The 25,639-nt window shown below is 41.7% G+C and overlaps 2 protein-coding genes across 2 annotated transcripts; one reads left to right on the plus strand and one right to left on the minus strand.

The window, feature by feature from the left end:
• Positions 1 to 739: 739 nt before the first annotated feature.
• On the minus strand, positions 740 to 13,686 carry gpt2 (glutamic pyruvate transaminase (alanine aminotransferase) 2). Its single transcript, XM_014126510.2, has 11 exons — positions 13,160 to 13,686; positions 10,055 to 10,144; positions 8,826 to 8,934; positions 8,271 to 8,404; positions 7,809 to 8,052; positions 6,512 to 6,591; positions 6,256 to 6,392; positions 2,412 to 2,586; positions 2,129 to 2,284; positions 1,806 to 1,918; positions 740 to 1,414 (listed from the first exon to the last, which is right to left on the minus strand). The coding sequence occupies exons 1-11, from the start codon at positions 13,478 to 13,480 to the stop codon at positions 1,303 to 1,305; spliced, it is 1,671 nt and encodes a 556-aa protein (XP_013981985.2). The 5' UTR covers positions 13,481 to 13,686; the 3' UTR covers positions 740 to 1,302.
• Positions 13,687 to 19,904: 6,218 nt separating this feature from the next.
• Positions 19,905 to 25,290, plus strand: cssa11h16orf87 (chromosome ssa11 C16orf87 homolog). The gene is made up of 4 exons (XM_014126511.2): positions 19,905 to 20,273; positions 21,250 to 21,346; positions 23,784 to 23,963; positions 24,435 to 25,290. The coding sequence occupies exons 1-4, from the start codon at positions 20,133 to 20,135 to the stop codon at positions 24,551 to 24,553; spliced, it is 537 nt and encodes a 178-aa protein (XP_013981986.1). The 5' UTR covers positions 19,905 to 20,132; the 3' UTR covers positions 24,554 to 25,290.
• The last annotated feature ends 349 nt before the right edge of the window (positions 25,291 to 25,639 follow it).

Raw genomic sequence — 25,639 nt, forward strand, 5'->3', positions numbered from 1 at the left:
CATTTTGCGCGCGCTTCCTGCATTTGGAGTAGTGGACTAAACGCGTGAACAAAAAGGAGGTATTTGGACATAAATTATGGACTTTATCGAACAAAACAAACATTTATTCTGGAACTGGGATTCCTGGGAGTGCATTCCAATGAAGATCATCAAAGGTAAGTGAATATTTATAATGTAATTTTTGTCATTTCTGTTGACTACAAAATGGCGGGTATCTGTATGGCTTGTTTTGATATCTGAGCGCTGTACTCAGATTATTGCAAAATTTGCTTTCGCCATAAAGCTTTTTTGAAATCTGACACAGCGGTTGCATTAAGGAGAAGTGTATCTATAATTCTTTGAATAACTGTTGAATATTTTATCAACGTTTATGATGAGTATTTCTGTAAATTGATGTGCTCATTCACCGGAAGTTTTGGGAGGCAAAACATTTCTGAACATTACACGCCAATGTAAAATGGGGTTTTTGGATATAAATATGAACTTTATCGAGCAAAACTACATGTATTGTGTAACATGAAGTCCTATGAGTGCCATCTGATGATCATCAAAGGTTAGTGATTCATTTTAGCTGTATTTCTGGTTTTTGTGACGCCTCTCCTTGCTTGGAAAATGGCTGTGGTTTTTCTTGTCTTGGCGCTGTCCTAACATAATCTAATGTTATGCTTTCGCCGTAAAGCCTTTTTGAAATCGGACAATGTGGTTGGATTAACGAGAAGTGTATCTTTAAAATGGGACATAATAGTTGTATGTTTGAGAAATTTGAATTATGAGATTTTTGTTGTTTTGAATTTGCCGCCCTGCTATTTCACTGGCTGTTGAATAGTGTGTCCCACATACCCCAGAGAGGTTAAGGCTTTATAGTGTTTGTTTACATTTACAAAGCTTATATTTTGGGTTCTGATCGGGTACGACAGCTGATGAGGCATGCCCAAGTTGTATTCTTCAAGAATCAATGGGTACATCGATTTACAATTTCATTTACAAGTCCTAAAATGTTAGTGGCAACTGCAGATTGCCCCTTTAACATCTCTGTACAGACGGCATCGTTTCTCCCCACACTTTTACCTCGTCTGACAAAGGCACAATGTCTCTAAAACACAAGTACTGTTCCTAAAATCAGATAAAACTTCAAGCAATCATAGGTTACACTAGTAGAGTAAAAAAAGGGTTACTTTTTTACTTTAGATTAGCGTTAGTCGATACCTCCGTAAACCCTGTTTTTGTTACGCGTGTTAAACATTCTCAAACTGGGACTATCTGAACTGTTCTAGTGAGTCCCGTGTGTCATCCTCTGGACTCTCATCTCTTTGGTTCCTCCAATGACGCGTACTCCTTCAGAAACTTGATGTGGAAATCCCGGAGCTTCTCCAGGAGCACCTTCAGCTTCTCTGTCGTGGGCAGAATGGTCATTCTAGGAGGAAATCATATGTAAAAACAATTTAGCAGGTAATCTCGGTTACGCAGAAGTAAAAATCTCACGAATGTTGTTACGCGTAAATCTGTCCATGAGAGATTCCTTAGCGGGCAAAAGACAGACAGGAAATCTTTTTAGTTTACTTATGCAAGCGAGATGTCACTGCCTGACCAATTTGAGCCTGGTAGACGTGGCACTGTAATGGTTAGGTTACAATGCTTCAATGTAACTCACTAGCTACTGGCACAATCTGATTTGAATCCAACTGGTGAATCAGGACAAACAAAACACTGTCGTCACAGACAATCTTCCTGAAAGGCTCCTCTAAATTCTTATGTCTCTGTAAATGTACGACGGTCAGCAATGTTTCTGCTAGTTGAACAGTTACCTGAAGTGATAGGTCCCTTCCCTCTGGCCGAAGCCACTGCCCGGAACGAGGCAGATGCCAGTCTCCTCAAGTAGTCTCAGACAGTACATCATGTCAGGAGACATTCCCAGGGACTGCAGAAGAGAGACACCGTTTACAAACCTATTTTTCTACTTTCGGGTGTGGAGGCACACAATTATATACCAATGCCAATTTGTGGTCGGCTGCACAGTACCTACGCCATGCAAGTTTAATGAGTGAGTTGAGAAGTGACAAATTCACTAATGGGAGTAGAAAGGAATGACATTTCAGCAGGTATCTAGATGGGTGTTAGGTGAACAGACCTTAGCCTCCTCCACAGCTCGTGGGGGGATGAAGATGCGTGGGAAGGCGTACATGGCTCCCTGCACCGGGTTACATTTGATCCCAGGCACCGTGTTGAGGGTCTGTTCAGTCATCTGGGCCTTCTCAGCCAGAGCTCCAAGCACAGTGCTCTTCTCCTGAAAGACAACAAGCACACACAACAGAGGTCAGACATGGGTCTTGGATGACAATCGAAACTGAACACTAACAAATTAACCCTAGAGCATTGCCTGCCCCCCCCCCCCAGAACATTGAGTGACAGACCTTGTGGAACTGGAGGTAGGAGGGTTCATGTGGCAGAGGAGGGTTGACGATGACATCCATGGCAGCCTGTCCAGAGACAGGGGGACACAGCCTCACAGAGAGCAGCTTCACCAGCTGGGCCTTGACCTCCAGGTCGAGGTTGAGAACCTCCATATATCCCCCTCTGAACCCACATCTGCAGGGGAGGAGGACAGAGGAGAGGGGAGCGTTAGTGTTGGGTACACAGTCACACGCAATAGAACCAAACGGGACTTTATCCTACATCTAAACCATTGCAAGGACAATATGATGAGCCAGTCAGTCTGCATTCCAAGGGCGTCGTTTCTCTGTGGGCCTGGTAGTCCGCGTTGTGATTTTAGCCAACCCGTCTGATGTTTACACAAGCATGTCAACACAAATCAGAGGAGTTGGCTAAAGCAGAGCGCGGATCTGTCGCGCTAAGGCAACACGGCGTACTAACGCAAAGGCTAACATTTTATAGTGTTCTTGTAGATCAAATACATGAGACTAAGGGGCTATAAGAGCTGGACAGCCTGTTATGGATACATAGGAAAGGGTAATGTACAGTGGGGGAAAAAAGTATTTGATCCCCTGCTGATTTTGTACGTTTGCCCACTTACAAAGAAATTATCAGTCTATCATTTTAATGGTAGGTTTATATGAACAGTGAGAGACAGAATAACAACAACAAAAAATCCAGAAAAACGCATGTCAAAAATGTTATAAAATTGATTAGCATTTTAATGAGGGAAATAAGTATTTGACCCCTCTACAAAACATGACTTAGTACTTGGTGGCAAAACCCTTGTTGGCTATCACAGAGGTCAGACGTTTCTTGTAGTTGGCCACCAAGTTTGCACACATCTCAGGAGGGATTTTGTCCCACTCCTCTTTGCAGATCTTCTCCAAGTCATTAAGGTTTCGAGGCTGACGTTTGGCAACTCGAACCTTCAGCTCCCTCCACAGATTTTCTATGGGATTAAGGTCTGGAGACTGGCTAGGCCACTCCAGGACCTTAATGTCCTTCTTCTTGAGCCACTCCTTTGTTGCCTTGGCCGTGTGTTTTGGGTCATTGTCATGCTGGAATACCCATCCACGACCCATTTTCAATGCCCTGGCTGAGGGAAGGAGGTTCTCACCCAAGATTTGACAGTACATGGCCCCGTCAAATGATGAGGTGAAGTTGTCCTGTCCCCTTAGCAGAAAAACACCCCCAAAGCATAATGTTTCCACCTCTATGTTTGACGGTGGAGATGGTGTTCTTGGGGTCATAGGCAGCATTCCTCCTCCTCCAAACACGGCGAGTTGAGTTGATGCCAAAGAGCTCCATTTTGGTCTCATCTGACCACAACACTTTCACCCAGTTGTCCTCTGAATCATTCAGATGTTCATTGGCAAACTTCATACGGGCATGTATATGCATTCTTGAGCAGGGGGACCGTACGGGCGCTGCAGGATTTCAGTCCTTCACGGCGTAGTGTGTTACCAATTGTTTTCTTGGTGACTATGGTCCCAGCTGCCTTGAGATCATTGACAAAATCCTCCCGTGTAGTTCTGGTCTGATTCCTCACCGTTCTCATGCTCATTGCAACTCCACGAGGTGAGATCTTGCATGGAGCCCCAGGCCGAGGGAGATTGACAGTTCTTTTGTGTTTCTTCCATTTGCGAATAATCGCACCAAATGTTGTCACCTTCTCACCAAGCTGCTTGGCGATGGTCTTGTAGCCCATTCCAGCCTTGTGTAGGTCTACAATCTTGTCCCTGACATCCTTGGAGAGCTCTTTGGTCTTGGCCATGGTGGAGAGTTTGGAATCTGATTGATTGATTGCTTCTGTGGACAGGTGTCTTTTATACAGGTAACAAGCTGCGGTTAGGAGCACACCCTTTAAGAGTGTGCTCCTAATCTCAGCTCGTTACCTGTATAAAAGACACCTGGGAGCCAGAAATCTTTCTGATTGAGAGGGGGTCAAATACACTGCTCAAAAAAATAAAGGGAACACTTAAACAACACAATGTAACTCCAAGTCAATCACACTTCTGTGAAATCAAACTGTCCACTTAGGAAGCAACACTGATTGACAATAAATGTCACATGCTGTTGTGCAAATGGAATAGACAAAAGGTGGAAATTATAGGCAATTAGCAAGACACCCCCAATAAAGGAGTGGTTCGGCAGGTGGTGACCACAGACCACTTCTCAGTTCTTATGCTTCCTGGCTGATGTTTTGGTGAATTTTGAATGCTGGCAGTGCTTTCACTCTAGTGGTAGCATGAGACGGAGTCTACAACCCACACAAGTGGCTCAGGTAGTGCAGCTCATCCTGGATGGCACATCAATGCGATGCTGTGGCAAGAAGGTTTGCTGTGTCTGTCAGCGTAGTGTCCAGAGCATGGAGGCGCTACCAGGAGACAGGCCAGTACACCAGGAGACGTGGAGGAGGCCGTAGGAGGGCCTTTGTGCAAGGAGGAGCAGGAGGAGCACTGCCAGAGCCCCGCAAAATGACCTCCAGCAGGCCACAAATGTGCATGTGTCTGCTCAAACGGTCAGAAACAGACTCCATGAGGGTGGTATGAGGGCCCGACGTCCACAGGTGGGGGTTGTGCTTACAGCCCAACACCGTGCAGGACGTTTGGCATTTGCCAGAGAACACCAAGATTGGCAAATTCGCCAATGGCGCCCTGTGCTCTTCACAGATGAAGCAGGTTCACACTGAGCACGTGGCAGACGTGACAGAGTCTGGAGACGCCGTGGAGAACGTTCTGCTGCCTGCAACATCCTCCAGCATGACCGGTTTGGCGGTGGGTCAGTCATGGTGTGGGGTGGCATTTCTTTGGGGGGCCGCACAGCCCTCCATGTGCTCGCCAGAGGTAGCCTGACTGCCATTAGGTACCGAGATGAGATCCTCAGACCCCTTGTGAGACCATATGCTGGTGCGGTTGGCCCTGGGTTCCTCCTAATGCAAGACAATGCTAGACCTCATGTGGCTGGAGTGTGTCAGCAGTTCCTGCAAGAGGAAGGCATTGATGCTATGGACTGGCCCGCCCGTTCCCCAAACCTGAATCCAATTGAGCACATCTGGGACATCATGTCTTGCTCCATCCACCAATGCCACGTTGCACCACAGACTGTCCAGGAGTTGGCGGATGCTTCAGTCCAGGTCTGGGAGGAGATCCCTCAGGAGACCATCCGCCACCTCATCAGTAGCATGCCCAGGCGTTGTAGGGAGGTCATACAGGCACGTGGAGGCCACACACACTACTGAGCCTCATTTTGACTTGTTTTAAGGACATTACATCAAAGTTGGATCAGCCTGTAGTGTGGTTTTCCACTTTAATTTTGTGTGTGACTCCAAATCCAGACCTCCATGGGTTGATAAATTGGATTTCCATTGATTCTTTTTGTGTGATTTTGTTGTCAGCACATTCAACTATGTAAAGAAAAAAGTATTTAATAAGATTATTTCATTCATTCAGATCTAGGATGTGTTATTTTAGTGTTCCCTTTATTTTTTGGAGCAGTATACTTATTTCCCTCATTAAAATGCAAATCAATTTATAACATTTTTGACATGTGTTTTTCTCGATATATATTTGTTGTTATTCTGTCTCTCACTGTTCAAATAAACCTACCATTAAAATTATAGACTGATCATTTCTTTGTCAGTGGGCAAACGTACAAAATCAGCAGGGGATCAAATACCTTTTCCCCCCACTGTACGTCATTGACTACTTATGAGGATCAGACAGAGAATTCAGAGTGAGCACAGACAGCGTGTGGTGTTTTAAGGGTACTTTGAGGGAAATAGTGACCCTGTGCGAGGGGCACGTGGATGTGAATACTCACTCTCCTGAGTATCCTTTGGAGGTGGAGTGAAATGAGGCCAGCTCGACCGTGTTGAAGTACTCTGGGCCCATCTCGTAGAGCACCTTTTTAAAGGAGTGGAACTGAAGGTCTGGGGAGTACACGTTGTCCTGATACACCTGGACACACACATAGGAGGATTACATCAATGGAGAATTGATACTTCTCATAGGACTGGAAAAGTGGAGAAATAGTCAGTGCCCGTTCAGTTCAATACACTATGGTAGCAAATAATTACCTCATCGGACATAACGAACAGATTCTCCTCGTAGGCAAAGTGGAGGACTTCCTCGATGCACTTCCTACTCTGCACTTGACCTGAATATTGCCAGAGAGAAAGAAAGGAGAGAAGGGGAGAGGGAGAGCGGTCACCACAGGTGCTGAAATTGAGAACATGAGCAACCCTACATGGGCCTTCCATCTGTTCAGGGGACACCATGATTACAAAAGACAGAATGTACTGTATGATGGAGGCAGCTGGAAACCAGAGGACCACAGTATTGCCTCACGGACGGTTACTAGCCTGGCGGACACGATTCACGTGGTACACAGCGAGGGAGAACTGTGACACACTGGTGTGGACAGGAGGCCGTTGTTAGTACAGTATTCACACAGAAGTTGGCTTGGGCTTTAATTGTGTGGCTGTTAAATGTGACTGTTTGAGTGAGAAAGGGGAGAACCAATCAGTAAGAAAAAAAAACACAGCCTCCTTCAATAACAACACATCTTGCCTACAACATCATGGAGCCTTTCCAGACTCTGAAGTCAGGAAGACTTAGGTGTCCGGCAGACTATTAAGTTACAGCTTTACCGAGTTAAGTTACAGCTATTTAAGAGGGAGTCAGATTCCTTTACCCTAATGTCAGCTGGTGAAGACAGATCCTGTTTCCTATGCAAGCTATAAACACCCATCAGCTACCCTACATGAGAGTAGAGGGGGTTCCACATATAATATCTTACACAACATGACATCATGACCCTTGGCCTAGTTGCTTTTTTCAATGGTTGTACAGTATCAACATAGCTACCTCTTAAAAGATAATCATCATGCTTACTGCCTTATGGGACATGGGAAACATTTGCAACATATAGACGTGAGATGCTCATGCTTGGATATGTTGGATACTGGTCTTGGATGTGGTGGATACTGGTCTTGGATGTGGTGGATACTGGTCTTGGATGTGGTGGATACTGGTCTTGGATGTGGTGGATACTGGTCTTGGATGTGGTGGATACTGGTCTTGGATGTGGTGGATACTGGTATTAGATGTGGTGGATACTGGTATTAGATGTGTGTGATACTGGTATTAGATGTGTGTGATACTGGTATTAGATGTGGTGGATACTGGTATTAGATGTGGTGGATACTGGTATTAGATGTGGTGGATACTGGTATTAGATGTGGTGGATACTGGTATTAGATGTGGTGGATACTGGTATTAGATGTGGTGGATACTGGTATTAGATGTGTTGAACACTGGACAGCCACATTACATAAGGAGCCTAATCTCATTGTTCTGGCTGGTGAGACCCACCAGTAGGGTTGCCTGGATTGATGATGCAGATGACTCTGGGGTGACAGTGCTCCTTGGCAGCCTGGTAGGCTCTGTGGAGCTCGTTGATATCCAGGGCCCAGCAGTTGTCCTCGTCCAGGTAGTAATTGATCTGAACGGCCTCCAACTCAGAGATGGCTGCAGAGTACAGGGGGTACTGAGGGATGGGGATCATCACACCACTCCTGGACCGGCCCTGGCCCGACACCAGCATTTTCAAGATGCTCTACGGTCAGATGAGAATATTGTTTCACAACAACAACTAGTAGGAAAGCATCCAGAATTAAAACGATATTGGTTATAAGAGAAATAACTCACTGTCAAAAACATGAAAATACCTAATACCTAATAAATCCAATGAACTTTCAGTGAAAGCTCAGACTAAACAAATACCAACCAACTCTCTCTTGTTTGTAAGAGGATTATTGAGAACTAAAGACTTACCACGATGCCATCACTAGCTCCGGTGGTAAGGTAAATATTGTCCCAGTCGGCAGGCACACCCTTATCCCGTTGCTCTATGTAGACAGCAACGTCCTGCCGAATACAGTCCACTCCCTGGCTGGCACTGTACGACCCTGGAGTTGAAACACACACAATATGCTATCAACTCTGGATTGTGTTTTCATGTTCTGTTTCAGGAAATAAATGAGAGCTTAGATAACTTCCAACTTGCATACACTTTCTAGCTCCACCGTACAATGCAGTTTTAAATAAACTATTAGCCATATCTTGCAGCAAAGGTATGTCACAGAAATAATGTTTCAAAAGCATATTGTTGTAACCAAAACACTGCTAAGTTCTGCATTTCTCAGGCCACAGCATCATTAGAGCTTAACCTAGCATCCTGTTATTTGTCAGTGAGACAATTCTGAACCCATCAACAGTACACAGAAGGCCAAAGCTCCTACTTGGTCAGCATTTAAAGCTATATTATTAGGCTATATTCCAACACAGGAATGTGAGTGCAGTGCACTCGGACAGGCATACAGTACACACCCAAGCTCTGTCCCCCGCAGCCCTGTAGGATGCGACGGGCACGTTGTTTGGCATCCTCTGGGAAACTAGGGCTGCTCAACAGCTCTGGGAATGAGCAGAGAGCCACCACCTGAACATACAGACAGGAGGTGTTCATGTTAACTTCAACCCCATCAAGACACAAGACACCTTCACAATTTAATATGCCAATTTATTTGACGTATTATGTAAATAGCATTATATAAGCATCCCACCCATGTGAACCAGCAGGAGAAAAAAAACGTTTAAAAAAGAAAAAAACTCTGCATTGTTGGGAAAGGGCTCCCAAGTAAGAATTTCACGGTAAGGTTATATTCGGCGCATGTGACAAATAAAAATGTATTTGACCAATTCTGTTGGACCAAACCTCAAATGCAAATAGCGAGTTGAATCCGCTCGTCAGAGAAGAAGGAGTGATCGCTCATCTTTGTTGTTGTGAGTGGCAGGGGAAGGGGCTTGGTGTGTGTGTATATTGGAAGGTGCACAGCTTACAAGTCATTGCACACAGCACAGAAGGAGCAAATGAGACGAGACCAAAAAGACAACATGAGAATAAGCAGACATTAACGCTCATTAAAAAAATGAAAATAAATAGATTATTGAGATATAGGCATTTGGAAGATTACGCAAAAACAAATTCAAATGAATTCAATATCACCCAGCCCTAGGTGATTGTTAGAACAATGCGGAACACAAGACTGGACATAATTTTTCCCCCATCTCTGGAATGTGCACTTTCACTAGGAGAGACCAACAGAACACCCCACACTCTGCCCATGCCCAGTTAGCCAATCCAATACAAATTTGCTGGGTGGAATACAACAGTAAGTCGTTTTTAAGAGGCATTTCTCCTAAAATACCAGATAGAGATAGATAACACATTTTGTGCTGCTGTTAAGAGATGACTGTATTATTAAGTATTAATAAAGGTGATCCCATTTCCAACCTCTCCATGAGCCGAGGACGTTCCTCTCATGTTTCAGAGTGCAAATAGTAGCCTAAACAAACGATGTGTAGATATGCAGCCTCATCAGCCAAACTGATTCCCAGCCAAGGATGACTGATTTAGTAACTGGGAATAAACAGATAGCCGTCCTGCCAGAATACTATTTGAAGTCTATTTCACCTTGTTGTGGTTACGGTGGTAGGACAGGTGATATAAATATGACTTCGCAAGACCACACTTTTCCTGACACATCCCTGCCCCTCACCTGACGGAGAAAGGTGATTGGCTTCTGCCCCATGGCATGTGAATCTCCAATGTTGGCTTTGATGACCTCAGTGAAGGGATGTTTCTGACCCTGGAGGGAAAAAAGGTACATTTAGATACATGTTGAGAGAAAATTTGAATTTTGTAAATATCACTGCACATATGAAGAACTATACTGAACAAAAATATAAAATGCAACAATTTCAAAGATTTTGCTGAGTTACAGTTCATATAAGGAAATCAGAAAATTGAAATAAATTCATTAGGCCCTAATCTATGGATTTCACATGACTGGGCAAGAGCGCAGCCCACCCACTTGGGAGCCAGGCCGACACACTGGGGAGCCAGGCCCAGCCAATCAGACCCGTGGCAGGTCTCAGACGATCCTAAAGGTTAAAAAGCCCGATGTGGAGGTCCTGGGCTGGCATGGTTACACGTGGTATGCGGTTGAGACTGGTTTGACGTACTGACAAATTCTCTAAAATTACGTTGGAAAGTCAGTTGTACAACTGAAATGTGTCTCCCGCATTTAACCCCTCTGAATCAGAGAGGTGTGGGGGGCTGCCTTAATCGACATCCAGGTCTTCGGCGCCTGGGGAACAGTAGGTTAACTGCCTTGCTCAGGGGCAGAACGAGAGATTTTTACCTTGACAGCTCAGGGATTCGATCTAGCAACCTTTCGGTTACTGGCCCAACGCTCTAACCACTAGGCGGAGGCAGCTTATGGTAGAAAAATAAACATTCAATTCTCTGGCAACAGCTCTGGTGGACATTCCTGCAGTCAGCATGCCAAATGCATGCTCCCTCAAAACTTGAGACATCTGTGGCATTGTGTTGTGTGACAAAACTGCACATTTTTAGAATGGCCTTATTGTACCCAGCACAGGGTGCACCTGTGTAATGGTCATGCTGTTTAATCAGCTTCTTGTCAGGTGGATGGATTATCTTGACAATGGATAAAATGCTCACTAACAGGGATGTAAACAAATTTGTGCACACAATTTGAGAGAAATAAGCTTTTGATGCCAATTGAACATTTCTGGGTTCATTATTTCCGCTCATGAAACATAGGACCGGCACTTTACATTTTTGTTCAGTGTAGAACAGATCTAAGTAGGCTATTCTTTCCATCAGTGTAACTATTGAGGCAGATTTAGGCCTACAAGACAGACGAGTATATTAGATGAGTTGTTCCAGCAAGTGATGCGATCAAATAATTACTCCCGTCAAGGTTGGGGTCAAAGAGCAAATACATTGCATGATTATGCATACTGGGGTATATGTATATCATTGATTGACACCATCCATTACATGATGTATTATCCTAACCCAAGTGCTGTAGGCCTACCATTTCATTTTAATGTCCTTGTGGTGGCCCAATATCTAAATCATATTGTTGACAAGAGTATGCAGGGGACATGACAAAGCGACCAACCCTATTGTGGTCTTGTATCTGTGAGGGTGGTACGAGGATCACGTGCTCCTACCGACCCCAAGGAAGGCACCTGTTTCAGGGCTATTATTAGTTGAACTGCCAGTGCCCGAGGCACACATCAATCAACTTATCCAACATGACAGAAAAACAAGTGAGTGTAAAACTAAAGTGAAAGAAGAGTAGTGTGAATAGATATTTGAAGACTGACCTTCGTTCAAGTGGAGTGTGGGCTATAGGTCAGTCACAGCATTAGTCTGAATGAATGAATTCCAGTCCATTGACCTTGTAGTTCATAGAACTACAAGTAAATACAAGGATCTCTGTGCTGTAGCTCATCTCCGTCATGAAAGTAAACTTGCCTAGACTTCCCCACACAACAGTCTGGATCACAAGTTCTTCCCTGATATTAATATAAAGGCATCGCTAAACAGCACAATGTGTACATGAATAGCAGTTGAGCCACTGATTGAAGGGTAAGTTACCAGTATCTTTGGTTGAGCTTTCACTAGCTAAGCTCATCATTGCCTGGGAATCAGATGGTGCCTTCTGGGATTCTTCAGTGTTTGATTTGGATTTTTTTTTTTTAAAGCACTTGCACAGTTGAGCTATATTTGTTGCAGGTTCATGGTAACAATTGAATAACACGAGAAAATAGAAGCCGCGCCCACTGCTCTTGCTAGTATCATTGTTCTTTATTAAGCTTTATGTATAAGCCTCAAGGCCTTGTCAGAGCTTTTTGTTGTTGTTGAGTGTTTGATTCTGGAAATGGTCCTCTCAGGTCGAAATGTTGAATATAATGAAATATGTTTACCCTACTGGTTGTCTGCGTGGTTGGTTCTTTTGCAAGTAGGAATTTCAGCCAATACATCCACAGGAAAGTATTATTAGACCAACTTTTCAAAGCACTGAGTGGAGTTCAGAATGATATCACCTGAAGCAGGCGTAAAACCATGTAAACATGCGCACTCTACATGTTTGGCAAATACGCATGCAAGTATGTACATCATGTGAGTTATCTGAACGCACTACCAGTGCAATGAAAAGTTGTTAATTCTTTCCTGTGGATAGTCTGAAAGTCCTACCCGCAAATGGACCAACCACGCAGACAACGGGAAGAGTAACGTCAAATGTAATTTTATTCAACATTCAGACTTGTAGAGGACCGACCGTTGCCAGAATCAAACAAAGACAAATCCCAGACGGTAGATTTTGAAATTCACTGACTGTTGGTCCCCCTGTCAAAACTCATCACTGCCACGTCCACGAGGGACCGCCATGGTTGAGCAAATCACGAGACAGGATTGGCTCCTTAGCACACACCTGACGTTACAAAGGGATGGATACGTCGCGACTGGAGGAGAATGATGCAACATTGTATCAGCACTGAGCGAAGACGCTACACCTGTCCTTCGAGATAAACTAGCTAGCCAGCTAACGTTACTTCTCCATTTCCCCAACTGTCATACACTCATTTAGTTGATCCTATAAAGCATAAGAGCACATATCCATGACTTAGCTAGCTAGCTTGTTTGCTGAGGAGAATGTGCCAACGTTACGGCTACGTAAATAGCTAGTTGCCGGTAAACGCTGGTTCGCATGAGCTAGCAAGCTCACCCATTTATTTGTTTTCCCTTCGCTATGTAGTTAGAATGGTGGGCAATGTGTTTTCACCTGCTGCAAGCCTCTCTCGATGTCCCCAGCCTTCGTGACAATGGGTCCTCTCACAGCGTACTCCACCGCTTTCACCTGCGGATTGAGGGTGTCCATGGTCAGAGTCTTTTCTCGCATCTTGCCGTTCTCTCTCAAAATCACGGTTGCCTCAGCTGTACTGAATCTCTTCAGGCCATACTGTTCAACGGGTCCTTGTGTTTTGAGTCGTAAGGACTGTACTAAACATGCGGTCTCCCGAGCCTTTGTCCGCACAAGGGCTGGAGACTGGTCAAAAACACCAGCAATCAATGATCTATTTGCCAAGTGTTGAAGTCGATGCATGATTTCAGCAGGGTAGTTAGAACCACGACGAGGGAAATGAATGCCAGCTGAACATGAAGAACGGCAATATGAGGGGGATAACTGGGCACGAAATCTGTCTTCTCCAGCAGGGGGCGATGTTTCGTATTTTCCGCTCACCAAGCGAGGAGTTTTAGTATAAAGGTCAAAGAGAGCGTGTCGAATTTGGTCTACAAAAAATGGAATTGCTTAATTGCTATGTGAGGCTTATTTCATCTAACATTTGTTTCGTAATTGTTAGGTTGTTAATAAGTAGGACACGTGACATCCTGGCAAAAACAAACGCTGTTCTTCGGACATGTATCTTCCCTCTCATTGGCTAGAATGGCCCCACCTGATCTTGCCTCCTCCTGACTGCCTTCCATTTTTTAAGACGTGTATTTCAATTGTTAGAGTAATATCACCCAAACGGGTTACATTTCTGTCTGCCACGTTCAGAAAGTTTGAATTTTCCCCGGTTAGGTTGAATTGCCATTGCCCACACATTCAATACTGGAGTGCTAGGACTGGACAGCCACTGCAACCCTGACGTTAAATGAATTGCTCTAATCAAAAGTGAGGACTGCCTGTCAATATGATACCAAGTCTGGGTCATGTCAAAATGTGAATATATGTCAAAAAGTATTTGAGTTGGGTTTGTTTTTTATTTGGAGTTTGCACTTTTGGGACCATTCCATTGTTGCCAATTGTACCAAGAACACTAAATAAAATTAAGCTAAAGTATTTCTAAGTGTTAGACATGTATTTTGATCCCCTGGGTTTGTTTGATACATTGCCAAATGTTATTCAAATAATTAATGTTTTGTTTGATTCTGACCATACACACTTCTTTCTAAAATAAAACGTACCCCACTCATTCACTTGGCTACTCAATCCAACCAAAGGACACTCAGCACATGGGATGGGAGGTTAGCTGATTGGACAAAAAGCAGATAGTGCCATCTATTGGATACATGGTTACACTGTGTACTTACTGTCATAATAACCTCGGGCCATATTCAATCAAATCCAGTTGCCGGTATGGGGATTCAGGGCAAAGTAAAAAACAGAATGGCTTTGGCTGAAAAATGCACAAGCAAATAATGTGAAATAAAAGAGTGCCTCAAATAAAGGTAATTTTGCATCTGAATGAATTTCTTCAAATAAAGGAAATACAATTCTCAAAATAAGGATACATGTTAGACAGTCATTATAATATTGTCTAATAATACTGTCAAATTTTCAGATACACTGCAGAAAAGGTTAAAGAGTTCTACATTCCTCATGAATCCCTACTTTGCGTATGATTGTTGTTATACAGTCTCGAACAAAGCACTAAAATTGTGGACATTTTCCTTACAAACCAGAATGCTAAGTAAAATGACATTTGAACTTAATCTACTGGTTGTTAGTGCGGTTGGTTCTTCAGCTGTTTGAAATTTGTGACAAAATATCCACAGGAAAGATTTGTTTACCAAACTTTTTAGAGTGCCGGTACTAAAAGTTGAAATTTCTATCACCTGGCATATGAGCAAAACCATGTAAACATATGGTTGGATACTGCCGTCTTGTGGACATGCCTTCGGTCATGAGCAAACACATCTTGATTTCCACACACATAGACCTGTGTTTTGAAGTCGGTTTAATAATACTTTCCTATGAATGTTCTGTCTTAAATTTCAACCAGCTGAAGCACCAACGCCACAGACAATTGGCAGAGTATGTTCAAATATGATTTTATTCAACATTCGTGACAGACAAGGGATGTTTAGGCTTTTTTCTATGTAAATGTGCGTGCCGTTGCCTACACAATTGTAGGCGTCGACCACCTTTAGTGACTACAGTTTCCCTTGCTATGCATGGAGGCCCATTGATCAGTCAGACATGTTGGTTCTCAGTGCCAGATTGCTGTCCTCAGTGGTTACTCGGGGCTGGATCAGATTGAAAGATTTTACTCTGAACTTTTACTCATGAGTGGTTCACTCTGGTGAGACATCAACACTAACAACATTTATAACGTGTTGAGTATACTGAACTCAAATCCAGGAAACATCAACTAGGCATATTGTCAGACAACATTATAAAACTTTAAGAATTTCAAATACCTTAAAGACTGTATGCTGCTCAGTTATATAAACCTTTAGGCAGGGGTGGACTTAGTGATTTGGAGGCCCCCAGGCAGAGGCTAATCTGAGGCCCCACCCCTGCTCCTCCTATGTGTGCATGCACAATCATTTTTTATGGGTTTCATAGTAAAGACATGTAATTTAACTGTAAACATGTATCACCTTTTTAATGTGCCATGAACACATTCATGTCACTTCAAAAAGTAGGTTACTTTCGCACGTTCACTCAAAATAATTCCTGCATCCGAACAGTGCACTGTGCACCCGCCAACTTTCCTTCAATTCGCAATTGGTTGAAACCGAGTCCCGACACTTGTGGGGGTTGTAGAGCAGAGCAGAGAACAATATCGTGTTTGTGAGAGTCTCATGTTCCCATAGAGGTGTGTAGCCCGAACTATTCAGACGCTAGAGATGTTTTTGTGAGAAGGACGATTTTCAGGATGTCATCTGTTCTGACAAACAGCGCTGTAGCTCTGCCACCTTCCACCGCAGATGGGAAGGCCGAAATTATTTAAATATTTGTTTTACTATTATTATGCCAAGCTCATGAGGCCCCTTAATAATGTGAGGTCTGAGGCATTTGCCTCTTCTTGCTAATGGTAAATCTGCCAGTGCCTTTAGGGTAGCACTTTATAATAACTCAACATAATAAAGCATGAATAATGGATTAGCCATTTTGCGTGGCCTCATGTAAAGTGTGAGCTATTTATACTTAATAAATACTTTATAATTGTTTTGAGTGACCAGTGGCATTTCTCAAGAGAAGATGGACATGCCATTGGTAGACATTCCAGCAGTACCTGAAGCACCTTAAGGTCTCAAAATAGCCAAGAACATATCAATGGGAAAAGAATAAGCATACAACACAGGATGTTAAAGGAAATATATTGAACATATAAAGTATAAATGGCAGTTGTTTTTAAATGTGTTAGGTTACTAACATTTACAAAAACGGGAGTAATGATTAATAAATGATGAATAAACTATTTATTAATCCATTATTAATAATCCTCCCTGCAGGCGGTCACTGAGTCCGAGGTGCTAAATGAGTTCCTTAAACTTGACCCCCCAAAAAACATATGGGCCAGATGGTTTAGACCCTTTCTTCTTTAAGGTTGCTGACCCTATCATCGCCAAGCCTATCTCTGACCTTTTCAACCTGTCTTTCCTCTCTGGAGAGGTTCCCATTGCTTGGAAGCCAGCCACGGTTCGTCCTTTATTTAAAGGGAGAGTTCAAGCAGATCCTAACTGTTATAGGACGATTTCTATTTTGCCCTGTTTATCAAAAGTGTTGGAAAAACTTGTCAATAATCAACTGACTGGCTTTCTTGATGTCTATCTGTCACGTCCTGACCAGTAAAGGGGTTATTTGTTATTATAGTTTGGTCAGGACGTGGCAAGGGGTATTTGTTTTATATGGTTCGGGGTGTGTGTGTATGTAGAGGGGTGTTTGGTTTATGTTTCCGGGGTTTTTGTCATTGTTCTATGTTAGTGTATTTCTATGTTCTGTCTAGTCATTTCTATTTCTATGTTTAGGTAATTGGGGTTGGGGCCTTCAATTGGAGGCAGCTGTCTATCGTTGCCTCTGATTGAAGGTCCTATAAATAGGAATGCGTTTGTCATGGGATTTGTGAGAGGTTGTTCTTTGCATAGCTGTGTGTTGCCTGCAAGACTGTTTGTCGGCCGGTCGTTTTTCTTGTTTTGTTTATAAGTGTTCTAATAAAGTTAATTTGAGCACTCAACCTGCTACGCCTTGGTCCATCCACTACCACGACCGTTACACTATCGTATTCTCTATGGTATGCAATCTGGTTTTCACTCAGGTTATGGATGTGTCACTGCAATCTTAAACATCCCCAATGATGTCACCATTGACCTTGATTCTAAGCAATGTTGTGCTGCTATTTTTTTGACTTGGTCAAAGCTTTTGATACGATAGACTATTCCATTCTTGTGGGCCGGCTAAGGAGTATTGGTGTCTCTGAGGGGTCTTTGGCCTGGTTTACTAACTACCTCTCTCAAAGAGTGCAGTATATAAAGTCAGAACGTCTGTTGTCTCAGCCACTGCCTGTCACCAAGGGTGTACCCCAAGGCTCAATCCTAGTCCCCACACTCTTCTCAATTTACATCAGCAACATAGTTCAGGCAGTAGGAAGCTCTCTCATCCATTTATATGCAGATGATAGTCTTTTACTCAGCTGGCCCCTCCCCAGATTGTGTGTTAAACGCTCTACAACAAAGCTTTCTTAGTGTCCAACAAGCTTTCTCTGCCCTTAACCTTGTTCTGAACACCTCCAAAACAGAGGTCATGTGGTTTGGTAAGAAGAATGCCCCTCTCCCCACAGGTGTGATTACTACGTCTGAGGGTTCAGAGCTTGAGGTAGTCACCTCATACAAGTACTTGGGAGTATGGCTAGACGGTACACTGTCCTTCTCTTAGCACATATCAAAGCTGCAGGCTAAATGTAAATCTAGACTTGGTTTCCTCTATCGTAATCGCTCCCCTTTCACCCCAGCTGCCAAACTAACCCTGATTCAGATGACCATCCTACCCATATAGATTGGCAGGTAAGGTTGCTCTCGAGCGGCTAGATGTTCTTTACCATTCGGCCATCAGATTTGCCACCAATGCTCCTTATAGGACACATCATTGCACTCTATACTGCACTTTATACTCTTATGTAAACTGGTCATCTCTGTATCGCCGTCGCAAGACGCACAGGTTGATGCTTATTTCTAAAACCACTCCCCCCTATCTACTGCAGCCCTCATCCTCTACAAAATGACAGCTGTTTCTTTACCTTTCTCGTCATGAATATTTATTAGGCAGGGGCTGATGAGGCATAAATAGCTGTTGGGGAGGGGGGGAGCACAAGAGCCTGCCCATTGCAGCATGAAGGAAGTGAGAGTGAGGAAATTTGTGGAATGTGTGTCAGAGATGTGAGTACAAATTCTAATCTGACAACAACTAAAAAACTGTCAAACAAGAGAGGAGAAATTCTCTCTCTCAGGCAGTAGTGGATCCAATTACTATTTCTATGACTATTTCAAAGTCTATGTAAAGTTGCATTTTTATTTATTTACTATAATTTATTTCCTCTATTTCCTATAAGTGCTTCCTGCAATATCGGAAGACGATGAAGAGGAAATGGAAAGTGAAGAAAATGATATAGGAGACAGATTTTGGCATGCCTACTTAGCTTGGTCGCACAAAAAACTGTTGAGCTACAGGAAGCTTACATTTGTTTCCAAGCAATATTAATGCGGGAATTGTACACCTTGTACACCATAACTCATCATCACTGTACACTGTGATACTTCAGTTGAAATGACTTCAAATCAGAGACATGTTTTGTCTTAGTCACCATTATTACCGCTGTATCTCACTGATCGTAATACAGAGAAAACTTGCTGGCAGCCTGTGGTGCCTTGTATGGGGGATGGTAGCCATGTGTACCATTAAGCTTCTTTGCTTTTCAGACACATTTTTTTTATATTGCCATGTATCTTTAATGTACATCATACAGGCACATAGATCATAATAGCATGGACTGACACACAATACATGCAATGTAGGCCTACCACAATAAGTACAACATTTTGTTAAACATTGGATGTCTATTGTATCAATAAAATCATAAGCCACTGAAAACAAATGTGGTTGATAGAATACAATATGTGTTCATATGTGCCCTAATCAAATAAAAGTAGGCCTAGCATTCACAGTAATTTAATTTCAGATGGCTATAGTCATTTGATTTATGTAATTAAATATGGTTTAACAAATAGTCCACGAATGTTCCAACCAATGATGTATATAAACCCTGGATCGCAAATGCTATGTAATGGATGTTGAGAGGCATGGAAGCCACAGGTTGGCCATATTGGTACTCCCCAGCAGGAGCAGCCCTCCATAGGAATGATTGTAAATGTTTCAAGGACAAAATTACATGTACTGAAGTATTTTTGTTGTTGTACTGGGGACAGTAACATTAGTAATCTAAATTATCTAATTATTTAAGGAATTTTTTTAAGTATATTTGCTCATTTTTTTATGCTTAGCTCACATAATATAATTTAAAAGTATGCATTAATTAAGGTGTCTGTAATAGTATAAATGTGGCAAAAACGAATGTAGGCATTAATTAATGCATTTCTATAGCTCCCAAAATATTTGTACAACGGTGGGTGATTGCCAAAATGGAGGCATGGTGGCTTCAACACAGCTCCTCCTTCTGGTCATCTAGTCACTAGTGTATGTATAAATCGTTGGTTCCAACTGAGCACTGTTTTCCGACTCTGTGAGAGAGTAACGCATGCTCAGTAGAGAGGATAAAAATGCAAGCATTATGCTGAACATTTTATAGTCTACTGTATGTAGCCTACTGTTTTTTTAGGCTGAGTTGCGCGCATGCCCCATGTCATAGTAAAGGAAAAGCATAATGAAGTCTCTCTCTCATTGACCTCAGTGCGCATGGTCATTGCTTTTGTATCATTTATGTCCGTCTGAGCAAGATCAGCTGCACTTCATGTATTGCAGAAATAAGTTTTACGGCGTTGAAGTAGGCTTTTTTCAAAGGAGTCATCGGATAAGGAAACAGAATATGTCGGTAAATAAAGTTAAGAAAGTAAAAATGGCTACCAAATCATGTCCTGAGTGCGACCAACAGGTGAGAAAATGTATAGATATTGTTCATTTTGGTATATTTTGACTTAGTGATCATGTTGTTTTTCCTCACAAGCATGGGATTTAAAGCCACTGTGGGCTGCTGAAGTCCCTTATGGTAGCCTATGAATTCAGATCTGGATCAACATAGTATAATCTAATGCAAATAATCAGGCTAATCATTTAAATTAGTATATGCATTAGATCTCAAACACTATGTTACAATGTACATCAAATGCAGCTAGTAATTGCTGACAACGACACGTTGATTCGATTAACGAGTCGGAATGTTATCGCTCGCCAAATGTAGCTAGACGTTTCCTTATTTTTGATACACTGTAATACTGTAACCTGACTGAAACTGGTTTATCATCCTGATCTGACTTTGCCAATCATAGACTCTAGCCTTAGAACAATACCGTACGTTGAAATGTCGTTACATGTAGCTGCATTGCTGATATTTCATATATTGTCAAATTAACATATTACACAAATACATCGTATTTTATACCAAATGGCGACATTTGGATCTAGCATTTAGATCGTTTCTTGATGTTATTTCTGTAAACTGCATTGATTAATTGACTTATTTTCACAACTAACGTGTTGACGAAATGTAGGCTACCAGTCTACATTCAATTTGAAAACGCTTTATTCATTAGAATGTTTTAATGTCACCGCTGTTGTCGGCACGTGTCCAAAATATGTGATGCGAGTTTCAGCAAGATTGCGCCAAGGACTTTTTCATGAATTACAAAGGACAGTCTTCTAATATCTCAAAATGTTTGGGCAGTATAGTTATGATGGAGGTTAACACTGGCTACGCCCTTGTTTAACTATAACAAACAAAAAATACTAAACAAGTTTATATAGCTTCAGCAATGTAGCCTATGCTTAATAAAGGACTTCATCAAAACACAGTTGCTACAATTTTGAGGAATATTTGATATTAACCATGTTTGATCCTGTTTCTTTTTTAGATCCCAGTTGCTTGCAAGTCTTGTCCCTGTGGCTATGTATTCATTAGTCGAAAGCTTCTAAATGCCAAACTGAATGAGAGATCACCACCAGCAATAGGTAAATTCACATAATTCAGGAGCCTAAAAATAGTTTCTTTGATGTTCTCTTCACACACTCAGTGTTACAATGTTTATTAACCTAGGTATTTTTGCTTATTATTATAATACATTCACATGAGATTGGGAATAAAGTAACCAGAATGTAATTGTATTAATACATGACTAAACTCAGCTAATGAATTGTATTCATCTTGGTCATTATTGAATTGTCCGTTTTGTAATGAATTGTATTCATCTTGGTCATTATTGATTTGCCACCCCCCAGTTCTCAGTTGGATCAGAGTATAATTTTTGAGTGGTGCAGTGGTGGCTGGCTTAAATCGCTATTTGCTTGAGTGAGTAGCCTACTGCAAGAAGTGGGGGGATGGGATATTTAATTCCTGACTGAAAAGCTTGTTCCCTTCAGTTCTCTCTTGTAGGCTTCTGCAGTAGCATAAGCCGGCCTGTACCGCTCTCTGTGAAAAGTTAGATCTTACATTTAGCGGTAGAGTTAGATCATGTTGTCTTTCATGACATTTTACATTTTCAGAATACAGATATCTAACAGGATTTGATTAAACCATTTCCAAAAGGTGATCAGGAAAATAAAGTAGAATACAGAATTGTTATATAACCCATGGAATGCCAGCTCATGCTGCTTTGATCCTGTCAAATATGGAAAGTGTGAGGATTAGATAGATAGAGGGCACAGAAGTAAATAGCATAGTCAGTGTGCATGTCATCAATGTGCTACTGCCCATAGCCTTAAATAGCTTAGTACTACTTTATTACCTGATAATAAACACATTTATGCCATGTTTTTTTCATCCTTAGAGAATGAGAACCAAACGTGAATCAATACAATGCTGCTGTTTTTGATTTTTAAAGATGGAGTGAGTGGAATGCTAAATGTAGGCTCGCACTTAAAAAATAAAAATCTGGGTAGGGGTGAAATCATCTGTATAGGCTAACACAGTGCCTGAAGTTATGAATGGAATGTTAAACACAACATGCCTTTGTGAGCACTTTGGTTTTATTATACACTTAGAATTAGACAGTTTAGGGAGTTGAATTACTCACATCTTCTCTCGATTTATGATACAACATCATTAGTTTCACGTGATACCGAATGAACTTTGAGGTATTGTAGTTAATAAGTATCTTGAAGGCAGTCCATTTGAAGAGGAAGGTGTCTTGAATTTCAGCTCTGTGATTTTTAATGATGGGTTTTGGTTTCCACCTCTCCTTAAATAGTTAATCATTTTCCTCTCCTCTGTGTAATTTTAGTACTTTTTTTTGTAACTTTGAAACAGACACTAATAAAACATGATTATTGTTGAATATGAAGACTAAGGTTGCACTGAGAACCTTTTTTTCTGGATAAAAGTGCAGAGAGTTTTTTGCTCACTCAGGATTCATTAGTGGAACATATTTATATAAGACCGTGTTATTTTTCGATGGCCTTTTTTTAAATATCAGCTGTTCTTGACTATGAAAATTTAGCGTTGGAAAAGGTATGATGTTTATGTTATAGTATGGAATGCAATAGCTTTGTCAGACTGTTGATTATGTTACAATTTTATGAAAATATTGTCAGTCTGAAGAGGAAGTGTGTTCCTGTTTGGGCAAGCTGTTTCTAAGGCTAGAATTTCTGGGATATTCTGAAGTTGTGTGTATTCTCACAGCTGAAACGTGGTTGATGTAGAAAATATATTTTCAGGCCTTGTCCAGACTTTGAAACACTCTATTGAATTTAATAGCAACACTATTGCTATGCAATTATTACAGAGTTACTAAAAAACTATGCAATGATATGTTAATACAATATTGTTAGTAGTGGGTTGCTACACAGTTATAAAGCGTTACCCTTATGGGCACCAAATATTTGTCTATTTGTATCACAATTTTATCTGCCGCTTTCAATCCGTGCTTATTTTTAAACCTAAATACTCCCAAGTGCACACTCACTACCTACACCACTGAGGAAGCAGCAATTGTGGTAATTAAAGATTCTGTAGTGGAAGGTTTTTTAAAAAGCCACTAGACAGAAACTCCCAGTGAAATATAGGCCTACTTCCTGCTCTGGTAATAAGATCACTCCACTGATTCAATGACTTAAAGTGGTTTTGAGGCAACAGCACACCTAGGATGCTAGATATGGAATGGAATCACAGGAGTTATTCTGTTGTTATTTTAAGGCAGTATTGTTGGTGTGTTGGAGGAGGGGGGTTGGGAAGAGAAAAATTTGAGGCTAAGATGTTTGATACCATATGCCCTTCCCATACATTTCAACAGGAGTCATTGGCATAAGACAATTTGTCCTTAGGATGTATGATGCATTTGACACTGTGACATATTTGAAGGCCATATCTTATTATACATTCATATTCCATTTCCATATTGCATATTTTTAGGGCTAATACAATTGTAAAAACTTATTTTTCTGGTCTTTTCAGACAAGTTGGATGCAAAGAGGAGGAGAACTGAAAGAATTCGCAGAGAGAAGATCAACTCTCCATCAACCAATGACATGGAGAACAGAAGGCGATGCCGCTCTAACAGCCAATCGGATCAGATCCGGAGAGGGCGGGGCAGGCCAAAGACAGTTGGGCTGAAGAAGCAGGAGGAGGAGAAAGGTAATACAAGAATAAAAAGCCTCTATCAGTGACACTCAATGACATGGTGCAGTTATAAGATATTAAGCGTTTCCAAGATACTTTCTAAGCTTTATTATTCATTGTTTTGTGCTGACACTTTTAGTCATGTTTCAGTATTTTCCAGTCACAGGAGTTAAGGCTGGTGATTAGTGCAGTATTGGGACAGAGCTGGGGGATTTGTGTTTGGATGAATGATTTACAGAGAGGGTTGCTCTCTTCTCTCACTCATGAATTAATCATGGTGTCCCTGACTTTGCCTGTGCTTTAGCGGCTGATCTATGAGGAGAAATAACATTATGCATGTTCATCCTCTGTTGAAGACAGAAATTATGTTAATATATTGCACAAGGTTATTGTTGTCACATGCAAATGATGTATGTTTGTCAATGGTTTTTCTCTATTAACCAGGTATGTTGTTAATTCATTTTTGTTTGTGTTTTCTTTTACCAGAAAAAATTGAGAAAGAAGTTGATATCTATGCCAACCTCTCAGATGAGAAAGCATTTGTGTTTTCGGTGGCATTGGCCGAGATCAACCGAAAGATCCTGGGCCAAAGACTGATCCTATAGACAGACCAGATAGTTGCTGTGAGGGATTGACATGTGAAACCTAAGATTGTTACTGTGGAGAGACCCATGGACCACCACAGTGTGTCTAACAGGGTATGAACTCTGACCCAAAGAACTCCCTGTCGGATTGGTCGAAGCCTTGGGAAAATGGAGATGTTGGGGAACATGGAGAAGCAGGCAACTGTTCTGCTCAAGAGGAAATGTTGGAACCAACTTTTATCTTTAGAGAGTAGATTATGGAATTGGAGTGGGTAGGACATCTGAATATTTATCTTTTAATCAAATTTTATATTATATATATTAGATGATATGGTATAGGTATAGGATTCATCACCTTGTCAAACAAGAAAGCTGTCAGTAACAAATGCAAAACATTGATAATTAAAAAAGGGCATAAATGTGTTGAAGTATGGAGGGCCATCCAAGCATTGTAACTGGCTTCTATAACGTTATTGGCTTGTACTGCTAGTAAACACTGTTTATTTAAGTCTAGATGCCATTGGAACATAATGTTCAATATATTTTGTATCATGCTTAGGGCTTTGGGAGAAGGCCTTGTACATTTGTATTTATAATGCTTGTGTACCATCTTAATTTAAGTGCATATTATTTTATCTTTTGTTTCATTATTGGTGACTTGATATTAAATATGTAATATTTGACACCTGTCATTTAAATGTCAAAGGCAAATCCTCTTTAATGTGACTTCTTTTGTCATTAAAATATATTAATCACAACCACCGCTGTCAGATTTTGGGCCTTAATGTGCAAATGTTAGTTTTTATTTAAGAGTGTGTTGTACTTTGTTGATTTACTGCACATACACTATAGTACTAGTGAATGGTGTGTATTACCCACCCTCTCATGTCTATACGTTACCCTGCAGCAGGCAGTGAGGGATGGGCTGGGCCCTTGAGACACCTGTTTGTAACCTGCCCATTTCTCCTGGAGACAGCTGCTGCTGCCGTTTCTCCAGCTCTGCTCTGCCTCCCTCCACAGGGAAAGGCCCTGCCATTAACGGTTCATCCGTCTGGAACACATCCCAGTTTCCATAGAACTCTCAACAGATTTCAACCTCACAGGGTA

This window comes from Salmo salar, chromosome ssa11, assembly GCF_905237065.1.
Source record: "Salmo salar chromosome ssa11, Ssal_v3.1, whole genome shotgun sequence".
NCBI classification, from domain to species: Eukaryota; Metazoa; Chordata; class Actinopteri; order Salmoniformes; family Salmonidae; genus Salmo; species Salmo salar.